Source organism: Zeus faber (genome assembly GCF_960531495.2).
Source record: "Zeus faber genome assembly, chromosome: 2".
Lineage (NCBI taxonomy): Eukaryota > Metazoa > Chordata > Actinopteri > Zeiformes > Zeidae > Zeus > Zeus faber.
Genome location: NC_137189.1, coordinates 7,086,217 through 7,101,287, shown reverse-complemented (window position 1 = coordinate 7,101,287; position 15,071 = coordinate 7,086,217). Strand labels below are relative to the sequence as shown.

The following is a 15,071-nucleotide window of genomic DNA, read 5'->3' as shown; positions in this document are numbered from 1 at the left end:
GCACTGAACACATCAACATGAGTCTGTTGGGGGCATTGTGTGCTGACGGCAATCATTTGCAATTTTATTATTTTAGATATTATGGTAGTTACACACACATTGCTGTGAAGTCACTTAATCACACATCAACCAGTGACGTATTTCTGCAACGTCTAAAAAGTTTATCTGCAGGCGCCCTCTAGTGGCAGCTAGAGGGAGTGACTGTTCATAGTCCTGAAAGGCTGTACTACACATGTAAAATCTCAACACTTTATCTGTACATATCAATATCTATATCTGAGCACAGAATGAAGTTTGGCTTCTTCATGTGGCCTCTTTGGTTTCTGTATTTTAGTAATGGTTTCTATATTATCCTATCTATGCTTTTCATGTGCTTTGCCAAAAGGGACATGCTAAATGAATACGAGACATTGCTTGGATTTAAAATTTGATGTTCTTTATTCCCTGTATGACGTGGTTGTCTTTCACTTAATATAGACCCTAGATCACATGTCAATAACTTTCCCAAACACCACCATTATACATTTTTGCAAGGGCCAGGACCAGATGAACCAGTTTCAATTGTGAATGTGAAAGTTGTGCTGAGAGGGAAGAGCATATATGTTAATATATGACACGTTAAAGGATTTTCATGTGTGTTAGTACTTCTGATTCAGGTAAAACTCTTTTTGATGAATATTTGAGCTGTTTTTAATTCCACCAACTCCGCTCTGTCACTCACACGCCCTCAGATGTCGCAGCGCCATTCGCATTTCCCGTGGACCTACAAGCCTATCCTACGTACTGCACCGTAGTCGCCTACGTCACTGACCTGAGCACCATCCGCCAAAGGCTGGAGAACCGCTTCTACAGGTACGCACTGCCTGGTCTGTTGGTGTATGTGGCAGATATACAGTGCGGCAAAAAAGTATTTAGTCAGCCACCAATTGTGCAAGTTCTCCCACTTAAAAAGATGAGAGAAGCCTGTTATTTTCATCATAGGTATACCTCAACTATGAGAGACAAAATGAGAAAAAAAATCCAGAAAATCACATTGTCTGATTTTTAAAGAATTTATTTGCAAATTATGGTGGAAAATAAGTATTTGGTCAATAACAAAAGTTCATCTCAATACTTTGTTATATACCCTTTGTTTGCAATGACAGAGGTAAAACATTTTCTGTAAGTCTTCACAAGGTTTTCACACACTGTTGCTGGTATTTTGGCCCATTCCTCCATGCAGATCTCCTCTAGAGCAGTGATGTTTTGGGGCTGTCGCTGGGCAACACGGACTTTCAACTCCCTCCAAAGATTTTCTATGGGGTTGAGATCTGGAGACTGGCTAGGCCACTCCAGGACCTTGAAATGCTTCTTACGAAGCCACTCCTTCGTTGCCCGGGCGGTGTGTTTGGGATCATTGTCATGCTGAAAGACCCAGCCACGTTTCATCTTCAATGCCCTTGCTGATGGAAGGAGGTTTTCACTCAAAATCTCACGATACATGGCCCCATTCATTCTTTCCTTTACACGGATCAGTCGTCCTGGTCCCTTTGCAGAAAAACAGCCCCAAAGCATGATGTTTCCACCCCCATGCTTCACAGTAGGTATGGTGTTCTTTGGATGCAACTCAGCTTTCTTTCTCCTCCAAACACAACAAGTTGAGTTCTTACCAAAAAGTTCTATTTTGGTTTCATCTGACCATATGACATTCTCCCAATCCTCTTCTGGATCATCCAAATGCTCTCTAGTAAACTTCAGACGGGCCTGGACATGTACTGGCTTAAGCAGGGGGACACGTCTGGCACTGCAGGATTTGAGTCCCTGGCGGCGTAGTGTGTTACTGATGGTAGCCTTTGTTACTTTGGTCCCAGCTCTCTGCAGGTCATTCACTAGGTCCCCCCGTGTGGTTCTGGGATGTTTGCTCACCGTTCTTGTGATCATTTTGACCCCACGGGTGAGATCTTGCGTGGAGCCCCAGATCGAGGGAGATTATCAGTGGTCTTGTATGTTTTCCATTTTCTAATAATTGCTCCCACAGTTGATTTCTTCACAACAAGCTGCTTACCTATTGCAGATTCAGTCTTCCCAGCCTGGTGCAGGTCTACAATTTTGTTTCTGGTCTCCTTTGACAGCTCTTTGGTCTTGGCCATAGTGGAGTTTGGAGTGTGACTGTTTGAGGTTGTGGACAGGTGTCTTTTATACTGATAACGAGTTCAAACAGGTGCCATTAATACAGGTAACGAGTGGAGGACAGAGGAGCCTCTTAAAGAAAAAGTTACAGGTCTGTGAAAGCCAGAAATCTTTCTTGTTTGTAGGTGACCAAATACTAATTTTACCGAGGAATTTACCAATTAATTCATTAAAAATCCTACAATGTGATTTCCTGGATTCTTTCCCTCCATTTTGTCTCTCATAGTCGAAGTGTACCTATGATGAAAATTACAGGCCTCTCTCCTTTTTAAGTCAGAGAACTTGCACAATTGGTGGCTGACTAAATACTTTTTTGCCCCACTGTAGTCGAGAACAAAGGATGGAGTACGTCAGAGAGATTGAGAAAGCGAGAGCGAGAACACAAGGTAAACAGTTCTTCTTTTCCATTTCAGGCGCATGTCGTCCCTCATGTGGGAGGTTCGCTATATTGAGCACAACGCCCAAACCTTCAACGAGCCTGGAGCGTTCATCGTCACCACTGCCAAGTTCGTCTCCGACCTCATGCTGCAGTTCATCAAGTGAGTTGGTTGTACACCGCTCGCTGACCCCAAAAAGGGTTCCTTAGTTTATGAGACCTGTTTTAAAGGAAAGTTCCACCTCAAAGCAACATTAAACTGATTTAACAGATGGAGGTTAAAAAAAAAGTCAATTAAAACCATTTTCAATGTGATAGTTTTTGAGGTCTCATGGCCATGGGCACACTACACGACTTTCAAAGTGGTCAGATTGCTGTACTGTTCACACTACACAACCTTCTGTCTTGTGATCAGGAATCTTGCAGTTTTGTGGTTTCACACTACATGACTGATCGGCGACAGGGGCTCACACATTACAAGATCTTTCACCAGGAGGAATCCCCCACGAGTCTGTGGGGTCTCCAAACTCGATTTGTCACGAAAACATGCAAGAAATAACACAGGAAATGATGTGATACCAAGCTCACAACAGAATTATTCATTTTTTTATTTGATTCTTGATCACTGTAAAAAAAAGGAAAGCAGAATTTAAATAAGAAATATATTAAACACAGTAATTGTTCACTGTACACAATAAAATATGACACCATATACAACTGTATAAATATACACTTACCCTAACGATAAACAACAAAATATTTGACTTAACAAATAACATTTCATTTCACTGCATATATGTATGAAAGTATGTATATGTATGTGATAAATAAAAATCTTGAATCTTGAATCTTGAATAACAGAATATATATAATATATAAAATAAAAAAAATAATAATAACATGATAAACCTGAAAAATGTTGTCATTCAACAACTGAAATAAACTGAAATAAACTGAAATAAACTGAAATAACTGAAATAAAGCAGTGAACCGGTATGCTGAACCTGGAAAAAATGGCAGTGTACAATAACCTGACAAAACATTTAATATAAGCCTAAAGAAATGGACACAAACTTATAGAAAAATGAAACCTAAAATTAAACATTAAACAGAATGACAATAGACCTTAAAAATACAAATACAAAAACAGTAAGGATATACCAACCACTTTATGTACAAATTCACCTGGAGGTTGTGCAGTCTTTTTGTTTTTTATTTTTTCTCAGTAATTGTTTCAGCTCTTCCATTGTTTTTTTGTGCAGGGACCAAAGTCTGACGGACCTCGTCCCCCTCTACAAAACCATGAAGAAAGCCACCTTCTCAGATTCTGAAGATGAGGTGTGTTTGCTTGCACAGTTCACCTGTATGAGTTGGAAACCTAGTACCCATAATATTATGTATCGGAATATGTTAATTTTGTATATTGATTTATGGGATAAATTTGACTTAAATTATTAACAAACTTAAATGTGCAGTATTTCAAACCAATGAATAATGAATGACCTTACATGATCCAGCCTGCAAGGAGTATGAAATTATTATTTTTTTATGATACTGCAGGATGAGGAGGAGGAAGATGATGAAGATAATGCTCCTGGAACATCCACAAGAAACCAAAAGGTCAGATAACTCAAAGCAAATCTGTACACATTCCCTCCAGTGATTACACGTTAAGTAAACGCAATTCCTATTTTCCTATGTCTCTTTTTTCTATTTTTTTAATTTTTTTTTTATTGTTTTTATTACTTTGCAGAGCCGTCGGCCCATACGGCGCCAGCTGCGAACGCGGCCTCCATCATACGACCCCCAGGCCTGGCGGGGGCGCTGTAAGGAGCTGCTGGACCTCATCTTCCAGTGTGAAGACTCTGAGCCCTTCAGAGAGCCGGTGGACCTGCAGGAGTACCCGGTACCTGTTGCTTCTTTCCTTCTTTGCCTTCACTTGCGCTCTCTCCCTTTTCTCTTGTTTCAACTTGCCCCCCGGTTTTGCGCAGGACTACCTGGAGATTGTGGAGTCGCCCATGGACTTTGCCACCGTTCTCAGCACGCTCACCGAGGGGAAGTACCAGTCTCCCATCCACCTCTGCAAAGATATCCGTCTCATATTCAGCAACTCCAAAGCTTACACACCCAGCAAAAAGTCACGGGTAAGACACACACACACACACACACACACACACATACACACACACACACACACACACACACACACACACACACACACACAAAATACAGTAAACCGAAACCAGGAGCCATTGCAAATGCATATCAATAATATCAACATATTGAAGTGTAAATCCAAGATCGTCTGTGGTGGATGACACAACTAACTTAAGTTGATTATTGTGTCCTACGCCCTCAGATCTACAGTATGAGTCTGCGGCTCTCCGCCTTGTTCGAGGAGCATGTCAGCTCCATCTTGGCGGACTACAAAGCCATCCACGGACTGACGGACAAACTGACCCGGCAGACACGGCACACCACGGACAGACAGACACGTCACGCCATGAAGAGGAGGAGGAGGAGGAGTGAATCTCCTGCCAGCAGCACCGCATCCAGGTAGAACCATGTTTAAAAACTGGACCTGGTTTCAAACTCAGAGTTTAATATATTAATGTTAAGAACTGCTTGAAATGAATAATCTCCGAAAGACAATATGGCGAGCTCCTTGTGAGGACAAGCAAATGATTATAGATATTCGTTTAAAACATCCTTCTGTGATCATGAACATGCTATAACTTTATCGATTTGTATTGAACTTCATAGCTCCTGTGGATGGAATATTCCTGCTAGTTGGTCCTCGTAGAGATGCCATAGGGAGTTTCTTCTACTCTGGAACCATTATTGAACTTAGGGACAGACAATATTTAATAATTTATCATCAGAATGTTCATTGAGAATTTTAAACTGTATTGATGTATCATGAAATCTTATATATGAGAGAATGCTATGAAATATATGACAGAATCCAGCAATGGCTCGTCACATATTGAACTATGAGGTTATGTAATGGATATCAGGGGTCATATTTTACTATCATCATTGAAACAAAACTGTGTATCGGATATAATGTAATGATGCCTTATTTCACCCCTGAAAGATGATAAATAAGGGATAATGGGTTCACGGTGAAACAAAGGTTACTTTGCGATAACGAACGGGTCACTGTACATTATCCTGCTACTTACCAAATAAATTGATAGATTGACGCAGAATATTGATTTGAAATTAATTTAATTATAGTATTTAGTTGTATGTAGCGAACAAAGCATAGTAAACTAAAAACACATTCACCCTACATATGACTAACCTATTTACTGTTATTAATGTTTCATTGGACATGGAAGATGGGGATTTTTATATTGATTTCTGCATTTATCTCTTCTGGTCCTCCATTGTAGTTTCTTTGTAGCAATTTGCTAGTGTGATCAAGGGCTACTTAGGGTGACTAGGCAGAGAAGTAGTTGCCTATGGTCACAGTCATTATTGACAGGCAGTCATTATTCAGAAAGAAATGGCCACTGATCCGCCGCCATGGACCAATCATAATTTAATATCCCACAGAGCTGTGTGACAAAATATAAAGAGGTATTATTATTATCGTCTAATATGTTGATAATATACATTTTAGCTAATATGAGACAGTAACTAAAATGTTTTAAACAACAAACAATCTCTTCTGCGTTGCCTTCAGCCCGGAGAGGAAGCGGCGCGTCTCATCCCGAACATCGGGGAGAAGCGAGCTTTCGCCGGCTCCATCACGACCGGCCTCGCTCCGACAGAACCTCCCCGCCAAACCCTCGCCGCAGCTGCTCAACGGCAAAGCCGACACACACGCGGCGGGGAGAACGCGCAGCGCGGCGCGACACTCCACACACTCGCCGCCGTCTTCCTTGCATACTCCAGCAGGCGAGGCCCAAAATGCTGCAGGTGAGAACGCACACACGTGTGAATGAATGGCGGAGGGGCTGAATTAGGACCTCCCTTTTCCCTGCAAACAGCTGATGTCTCCTCGTACACTTCTGATGCTAAGGTCACACCGCTGGCGACGGCACTGCGGTGTGAAGCAAGGTCACCCTCGTCTTGTTGTCAGGTCTCCGTGGCCCTGGTTTTTGTAGGCGTCGGCTCAAAACAGTGGCTGTCGTGGGCGCGCCAAACATTTCAAACCTTTCTCCTTTTCCATATATAATATACATTGTATAGATCGTTGGTGCCGTGTGCACTTTTTTAAAATTAAAATGGTAGAGCTTTTTACTTCGCAAAATAAATGACCTCTTGAATAAACTACATAACTAGTCTTGCCATCCATCCCTTAAAATAAAGAATTGTCCTTGTCGGAGAAACATAAAATGATATGTTCCTAGGGCTGGGTGATAAAACGATCTAGATCATTTTCATGATAAAATCTTCCACTGTAACGATGATAAATTATTGAGATTTGTTTTCAATACAGTTTTATTTAGTCTGTTTTCCTCTACCTACAAAGATGCCACACAAACAGCCAATCGTACACCAGAGAAACAACCATGTGACGAACAACCAATCATACAGCAGAGAAACAACCATGTGACACTAACAGCTAATCGTACAGCAGAGAAACAACCATGTGACGAACAGCCAATCATACAACAGAGCAACAACCATGTGACACAAACAGCCAATCGTACAGCAGAGAAACAACCATGTGATACAAACAGCCAATCATACAGCAGAGAAACAACCATGTGACACAAACAGCCAATCGTATAGCAGAGAAACAACCATGTGATACAAACGGCCAATCGTACAGCAGCGAAATGTTTAGTTGAACTACAGGACACTTCTCCAGGGCTTTCCATGTCTCAATCCAATACAGAGTTGTCGCACTGATCCGGAGAGCGATTAAAGAAAGAATCCGCGATTTTCAGTGACGTCTGGTTCGACACAATCGGAGAGAGTCCCTCGGTCTACGCCAAACGTCCCCACATATAATTACAGAGCGCAGATTCGGGAACAATTAGGATTGTTCTCAGAGGACAATGATGATGATATACATTATTATTTACTTTCTTTATCTCTTTTTTCGTTTACATATTTTTTATTTTATTTATTCGGTGTCTAAGGTAAAGCCATGCGAGTACATTTTAAACTGTCAATTGGGCTTCATTATTAATTATAAATATGTATCGTGATAAATATTGACATTGATCAATTTAAAAAATATGATAAAATCTTTGGCCATATTGTCAAGCCCTACGTGTTCCTTATTTTATCAATAGTTTTCAAGGACGTTTTTCATTTTAAATTAAAGCTTAATCATGAACAATTATGCAGGGGTCCAGGCCTCCAATTTTCCAAGGATCAGCGTATCTTCCCTCCCAATGTCTGGTGCCCGGCGCAGCTCATTTGCATGAGGTTGAAGTCTGCTCAACTCTCCTCGTGAAGCCGTGAGCTGGTGGCCTAACGTAACTCCGCCCCCTGCAGCCAGATGAAGCCCTTTTGAAATGCATTGCAGCTTAACGATTTGCAGCGATTGTGCGCCGATGGTGCGACCGTACCTTGAGGAACATTGTGCTGCTGTGCTATTTCCATGCACATTTTTTTTTTCAATAATTACTTATTTGTGTTTATTTATATTACATTTTTTTATAACACAGAAGGAAGTGATTAAGACCATTTTCATACGATGAACAGCGCCAGATGATCTCAAGCTTTTTTTGGAAAATGACCTAATTTTTAGGTCCCAGCATTTCTTCTATTTTGGGACAACTATTTTGCAAAGAATGTAATGTAATGGGGAAAATGCGGCCTCCCCGTTACAGAAGAGCAGCATTTAATATTTACATAAAAAACATCCAGTTTTTACTCAATTAAGTCCCATAGCAACGGAAAGTAACAGGGAGGTGTGCGTGATGCGGCACAGGACAGTGGAGACTCACTTTTAGTTTCATACAAATAGGAAACAAACAAAACTTAGTAGATCTAAAATAATAACAGGAAAACGGGCATGGGAGTCGGTAACCGGCGTGTGCGCACTTCGCACCCACCAGTCTGGTGAAGATACCGCTTTTCCACTGCGGACGTTGGCGTGTCTCACGAAACTCCGCGGCGCAATAAAAGTGATGAAAGGTACTGTGGCACGGAATGAAAGATACCCCCCACCTCGGCCGGCGCACTTGGAGACTCGTGTGCTCCACTCGGTGGTCCGTCGAGTGTATATTTAAGATAAGAATAAGATAAACCTTTATTAGTCCCACAACGGGGAAATTTACATCGTTTCAGAAGCAAAAAGGGGACAGCAGAAAAAAGAGAATATATATAGAATATAAATAAAATATATAGAAACATCAGAAATAAAAAAAAATCACCATAAATAGGAACCAGAGTACTAAGTGTATTGCACATATCTTGACACATTGCACATCAGGGATTTTTTTAATATAAAAAAAATTTCACTTTTTCGTGTGCACAGCACATTGGTTATACAGTCTGACAGCCGCAGGAAGGAAGGACCTGCGATAGCGCTCCTTGCAGATGAAGGATGTTCATTAGACCACCCGCTGGAGATGGGGGGGGGGGACACCCGGTCAGGTAGAGATGGAGCAGGGCAGGGCAGGGATGATGACCACCGGGAAGGAAGGGTCCGGGATCCGGATGGAGAGACGGGGAACCGGGCTGGATGGAGAGGGACGGACAGACTTGGTCGACGAGAGGAGAGAAGCAGGTTAACCGGGCTGGATTGAGAGGGACTGATAGACTTGGTCGACGAGAGGAGACAAGCAGGTTAGGGTAAAACGAAACAAGGAGACATAAACTAGGAACTTGGAACAAGGGGCTAGGAGCTAGGAGCTGGCCAGTAGCAGTACAACTTGGGTAAGCTAGTTGACGGTCTGGCAATGAGTGACTGGGGAGCTGGAGAATAAATACTGTGTGGGTGATGAAGGTGATTGATCCCAGGTGTGTGAAATTGGCCTAAGGGAGGAGCTGCAGATGGGTCAAGAGCAGCCTCTAGTGGGGCTGGGAGGCCGTGGGCCTAACGCCTTCCCACACTTTGGGTGAAGCAGCCTATGAATGAGCTTTCTCCGTGCGTCGCTCTGTGCGCTGCTGCTCTGTCCGGGTGCGGACTGCACCGGGTGACTCCTGCTGGGCTGTCCCTTGCCCCATCTATTCCTGCATTATCATAGCATGTGTGAAAAGGCGCAAGACGGAAATGTTCCTGAATGTGGCTGCATGTGTGAATAGTGAAACTTGCTAGCGGTGCCGGAAAGGTTATCCCAGTAATTTACTGGGAACTATGTGTGAAAGGCGCTCAAAACAACTCTGAGCGGAGGAGGCGAGAGCGGCTCTCTCCCTCCGCTTCCTCTATGCTCCTGCAGTCAGTTTCATAACACGGTGAACTGCACTTACACGGTACACTCCAATTTTTACTGGCGGATAAGAAGAAAAAAAAATCGTCTGTTATTAATGTCAACTGCCGATCGATTGAGTCGATTGGTGATTAAATTGTCATTCTGCTCAATCTAAGCCAACACTACTCATTTTGTTTGAGTAACAGAATGAGGCAAAATAACAAATCTTCCTTGCTGCACTTTAAAAACAGACAATGCATTACTGGACAATGTGTGGATATTCCACATTACATAGTAGGAAACTGTGAAGTTGAGTATCGCATCGGCTGCTTCTTATTATAGTTATATTGCAAATATACAAATGATAATAATGATGAGATTTTTTATGAAAAATCAATACATCAAAATCAATCAAAGATCAATATATCAATCTTTGAAATGTCTCCCTGGACCGTGTACAGTGAAGCAACCCCAAGCATAGACCTTAGCGTCTGGGCTTGTATACTGTACACAGTAGCTAACATTTACCTTATCCCTACTTACCTTGTACTGTCCCTATCTAGTGTGTAACAGAAAGACTTCCTTTTTCCTCTCCCATCAGAGACATCTACTCGACTGTTACGTGGTCACAACTCTGTGTCGGTGTCCACGCCTCCAGAGGCGGACCGCTCTACAGCCACAGAGAGCAGCAGTGGAGGCAGCACACGGCGCAAACTCAGGACCCCTGTACGACACACACCAGGTAAGAGAAACCTTTTTTTCTAATAAAATAAAAATAATAACAAAATAAAGAAATGTAAAAAAAAAAAATGAAATAAAAATGAAATAATGTCAAAAATTAAAAGGGGAGATTTGAGTTTTAAGTTTGAGTATTTTTTCTTGAGCATCCTAATCCTTACCGTTTTTCTCCCGACAGGCCCCCCTAGCAGCAGTTCATCTCAGAGCACCGCTCACCTGAACGGCCATGGTGGCCATGTGACCGTGGGTGTCAGCAAGAGGGGGCGGCGGCTGAGATCCGAAACCCCGGCGAGCCCCCCCGACCTCGCCACGAGCCCAGCAAGCTCCCCGCGACCCCGAGGTCGCCCACCCGGCAAGAAGCGAGGCCGGAAAAGCAAACCAGAGCCTGAGGGACGGAGGAGGAGGAGCGACCGCCGAAGCGCCACACCGGAGGACGAGCACGACCAATCCACTGGCGACGAGGGAGGGGCTTCCTCCGCACAGGAGGTGGACGCCCCCAGCCCGGCCTCGCCGACGACGCCCAGGCGACGCGGCCGGCCGCGGCTTGCAAGGGCGGAGGAAACAACCCCACCTCTCCCGCCTCCCGTAGAATCGTCCGACCCCTCCCCGCTGAGGCGGAGCAGCCGCAGGGCCAACGAGGAGGTGGTGACACCCCCGGCTCCCCCGGCTCCCCGGGCCCCTGTCCAGCGCTCCCATCGCAGAGAGCCCCCACAGGAGGAGGAGGAGGAGGAGGAGGAGGAGGAGGACTTGGAGGAGGGTGGCGAGGAGGAGGAGGAGGAGGAGGAAGAGGAAGAGGAGCAGGAGGAGGGGCCGGCGGAGGGGGGGAGAGGGTGTGCGGGGTCGATGCGGACACGGAACCAGGGCCGCCGCTCGGCGTGGTACGTGGAGGAGGACTCCGAGGAGGAGCAGAGGCAGCTGCTGTTCGAGGACTCATCCATCACCTTCGGCACCTCGTCCAAGGGCCGCGTGCGCAAGCTCACAGAGAAGGCCAAAGCCAACCTGATCGGCTGGTAACCGCGGCAACGGATGAGCTGGACACACCGTACTGTTTGGACTATTTCACTGGGCTGGAGCGGTCGTGCCGGCTCCTCTCGGCACAGGAAGGCTGATGAAGACACGGCGTTTCGGTGCAGTCCGGACTCTCCCCGCGGTATCGGTCCATGTTGGATCCTCCGGGCGAAGCGGGCACTGTCCGCCCAATTCCTCCCGATGTCTCCGTCAGGCTGAGGGAGACGCGCCTAGTCACAAACAGACTAAGAAAAACAGACAAAAAAAAATCGCAATTGCAGGGAAAAACCTCAAAACCGCTTAAAATCGAAGGAACATTTAAGCGAGTTTACCTGCAGAGCCCATGATCGGGACACACATCCGGCACGGCATAGTCCTTCGACTCTTTCCGCGGTCACAAACTTTTATTGTCATTTCTTTCTTTTTTTTTCTCTCTCTTTTTTTTTTTCTTTTTTTTTTTTTTTTTTTAGAAACGCTGTCTCTGCTTTTGTAAAATTTGTACTCAATGTTTGGCTCTTCTGCTTCGGAAGTCTTAACGTTGGCAAAGCCGCCGAGCTGACCCGAGTGCGTCCGTCTGCGCTGAAATACCAAATGGTGTGCCCCGGTGGGTACTAAGGATCTGTAGGCTTTGTTTACCCTCTTGTGTGTTTGGGTGTGTTGTTTTGTTTCTGTTTTTGTTCTTTCTCCTGCATGTCGACTACAGAGAGAACGAGTAAAGAGGCGTTTCCTCTCAAAGCTGTTTTTAAATCTTTGAGGGAAACAAAACATGTTGCATGGGTGAAAGAATATTCTAAATGTATGGAAAGACATGATCCAATGTGTCCTGTACATTAGCAATACCTTGTGCCTTTTTTCCCTGTGTGTGTGTGTGTGTGTGTGTGTGTGTGTGTGTGTGTGTGTGTGTGTGTGTGTGTGTGTGTGTGTGTGTGTGTGTGTGTGTGTGTGTGTGTGTGTGTGTGTGTGTGTGTGTGTGTGTGTGTGTGTGCGCGCGCCTGAAAAGCACACGTGCCTCTATGTGTAAAGACCCATGGTGTGTGAGTGTGTCATTCACTTTTAGCGTACAAACAGTGGCATATAGTTTGATTGTTAAAGCTCTGGGGGAAAGGAATTTATAACAGTCAAAAAAAAGATTTTACTGTTGTTGTAAACATACCAATATTCATGTCAATATATTATCCAACTATAACCAACTTATTGTGAGTTTAAACCCGAGGTACAGCGGGCGGAGCTGTGGCCTACGAGCTTTGAGACGCACTCCACCGCAGCCCGGTTGCCGGTGCAATTCCGAGGAAGCAAGCTTGTATATTTTAAATGAATCTTATTGTAAACAGATGAAAAATAACTATTAAATGTTTATACAACTTTTTCTACGGTGAGCGTACCACACGCATATAACAAGTTTCTGCCACGCATGTCCGAGCACTTTCACAACGTACTCAAAGAAGCGGACCCGTGTCCATGGAGAGGATGCCCGCTGAGTTCTGACTCTCTCTCCGGTCTCCCTCCATTTGTAGTGTCGTTGGAGGGAACGCTATGGACGCCTGTGCCAATCCATCTGGCCAAGCAAGGACACCTCCGGGATTCTTAGCTTTAGTTCTTAGCCCCCGTGCTTTTGAACCTCAGATCGCGCCAAGCCAAGTTCACAAGATCGCAAGTACAGACGAGTACAGATATTGATTAACGGCCACCAGCTCTGGGCACTGCGGTTTTGGAACCTTTTGAATGTGTTTTTTTTTGTTTGTTTGTTTGTTTGTTTTTTTTGTTTTTTTTTTTTGTTTTTTTATGATTTATGATTGTTGTTATTATTTTCTGAATCCATTTTAATGTTCCCAAAGTGAGGTCGAGGAACCTTACCTCGATCCTATCCGCAGTTTTTGACCCTGTGTCCTATGTCCCTGCCATAAACGGTTAACATGTCTGTGGTTTTTATCTGTTGGGTGAATTTTATTGTGCTGGAATGATGTTTTCACTCTGCTGTGCTCATAGGATGATAAAATATGATATGAAACAAACTGCTCTGTGGTTTAATCAAAGGCATCTTTGACAGAAAAGGGTTTTTTGGTGTTTTTAATCAGTGTACTGTATTTGCAGTGTTCTGGTCGATGGCTCTACACCTGTTAGATCTCATGTCAAAGCTCAGTGATGGAACATCCCAAACATGGGAAGATAATGCAGCCAACAAAATACCATTAGATGTGGGTTGGCAGATTAGTGTTTTAGTACAGGTTATGTCAATATAGATGTTGGTATATTGGTATGTTGTTATTATTATTTATAGAGATTTTTTTCTTAAAATACATTGGTATTGTTTGCAAGGCTATCTCTGCAAGCTATACTAGAAAACCCTTTCCGTTGCCAGAAGCTTTTTAAACACAGTGAATTTGTCAATCTTGAGGCAACTGTGCCTGTTTAGGGTCCCTATTTAACAGAGAGTTGGGAAAGTGCATTAGCTTTTCTACCTCCAGTTGACCCCTAGTATATACAAACCTGCCACGGCCTCCTCTTCATCAGATATCTGCATGCATCCACCATTTACAACCGATCTGGGATAAGTTGTCGACTTTGTAGAAAACATCTAAAAGTAACTACATAATCCTCCCATCAATATATTGAGGAAATTTCACGATGGCCTTCAAAGTAAATATTAGTATTTTTTAAGCTGAAATTCCTTCCTGATATTTCCTGTATTTCTTCCAAAATTTTGGGATTGTAATCGATTGAAGGCTAGAGCTGAACCCTTTCCGAAGGGACATATTTATTGTTATTATTTTCTTTGCAGCTGAAAGGTCACTGGAAGTGAGCTTGCATTCCCTAATCAGCTTTCTTACTTTGGGACACGTCGGCCGCATTCAGACCCACATCTATTTGTCCCTAACTTTCTATTTCTAAAAGTTTGCAGGGCTCTGTTGATCTGAAGGAATCTCGCGGTCCGAGTCGGAGGTGACTCCATGTGAGACGCTGTGGGCGTGTGGGGTGTTCTTTGTGCTATTCGAGGGGCATCGGGCATGGGGAGCGGTCCGTACTCCGTTCCATGTGAACCAATTGAGCTTCTACAATGTTTGTGTAGGGGAGTACTGCTGTCTTGTTAGTTCATACTGATATTTTAAGTAAATAAACAGTTGTGTTTTCACACCTGGCTTGCTGTTAAATCTTTGAGGGTCAAAGGAAAAAAATATGATACATAATAATAATATAATAAATATAATAATACAATTGTGATCAACCTACATAATAATAAAATAAGGAAAATAAAATAATAAAAATATGATGAGCCTACGTAATTATAATATAATAAAAATAGAATAATACAAATATAATGAGCCTACATAATATTATAAAACTCCAATAATAAAAATATGAGCCAACATAACCGTATAATACAAATGATCTTACATAATATAATATCAATAAAATTATAAAAATATAATAAGCCTACATAATATGTACAGATTTTT

The 15,071-nt window shown here is 43.3% G+C and overlaps 1 protein-coding gene across 1 annotated transcript in view; it reads left to right on the top strand.

The window, feature by feature from the left end:
- The window catches only part of phip (PHIP subunit of CUL4-Ring ligase complex), a gene marked incomplete at its 5' end in the record, with an annotated part of 61,771 nt that extends 47,025 nt beyond the window's left edge, over window positions 1–14,746 (top strand). Inside the window, 10 exons of the mRNA XM_079996918.1 lie at window positions 732–852; window positions 2,583–2,708; window positions 3,808–3,883; window positions 4,106–4,165; window positions 4,299–4,451; window positions 4,537–4,689; window positions 4,905–5,101; window positions 6,237–6,472; window positions 10,472–10,612; window positions 10,787–14,746. Coding sequence (XP_079853044.1) covers window positions 732–852; window positions 2,583–2,708; window positions 3,808–3,883; window positions 4,106–4,165; window positions 4,299–4,451; window positions 4,537–4,689; window positions 4,905–5,101; window positions 6,237–6,472; window positions 10,472–10,612; window positions 10,787–11,622 — 2,099 coding nt within the window. The 3' untranslated portion in view covers window positions 11,623–14,746. The remainder of the gene's footprint in view (window positions 1–731; window positions 853–2,582; window positions 2,709–3,807; window positions 3,884–4,105; window positions 4,166–4,298; window positions 4,452–4,536; window positions 4,690–4,904; window positions 5,102–6,236; window positions 6,473–10,471; window positions 10,613–10,786) is intronic.
- Window positions 14,747–15,071: the final 325 nt, after the last annotated feature.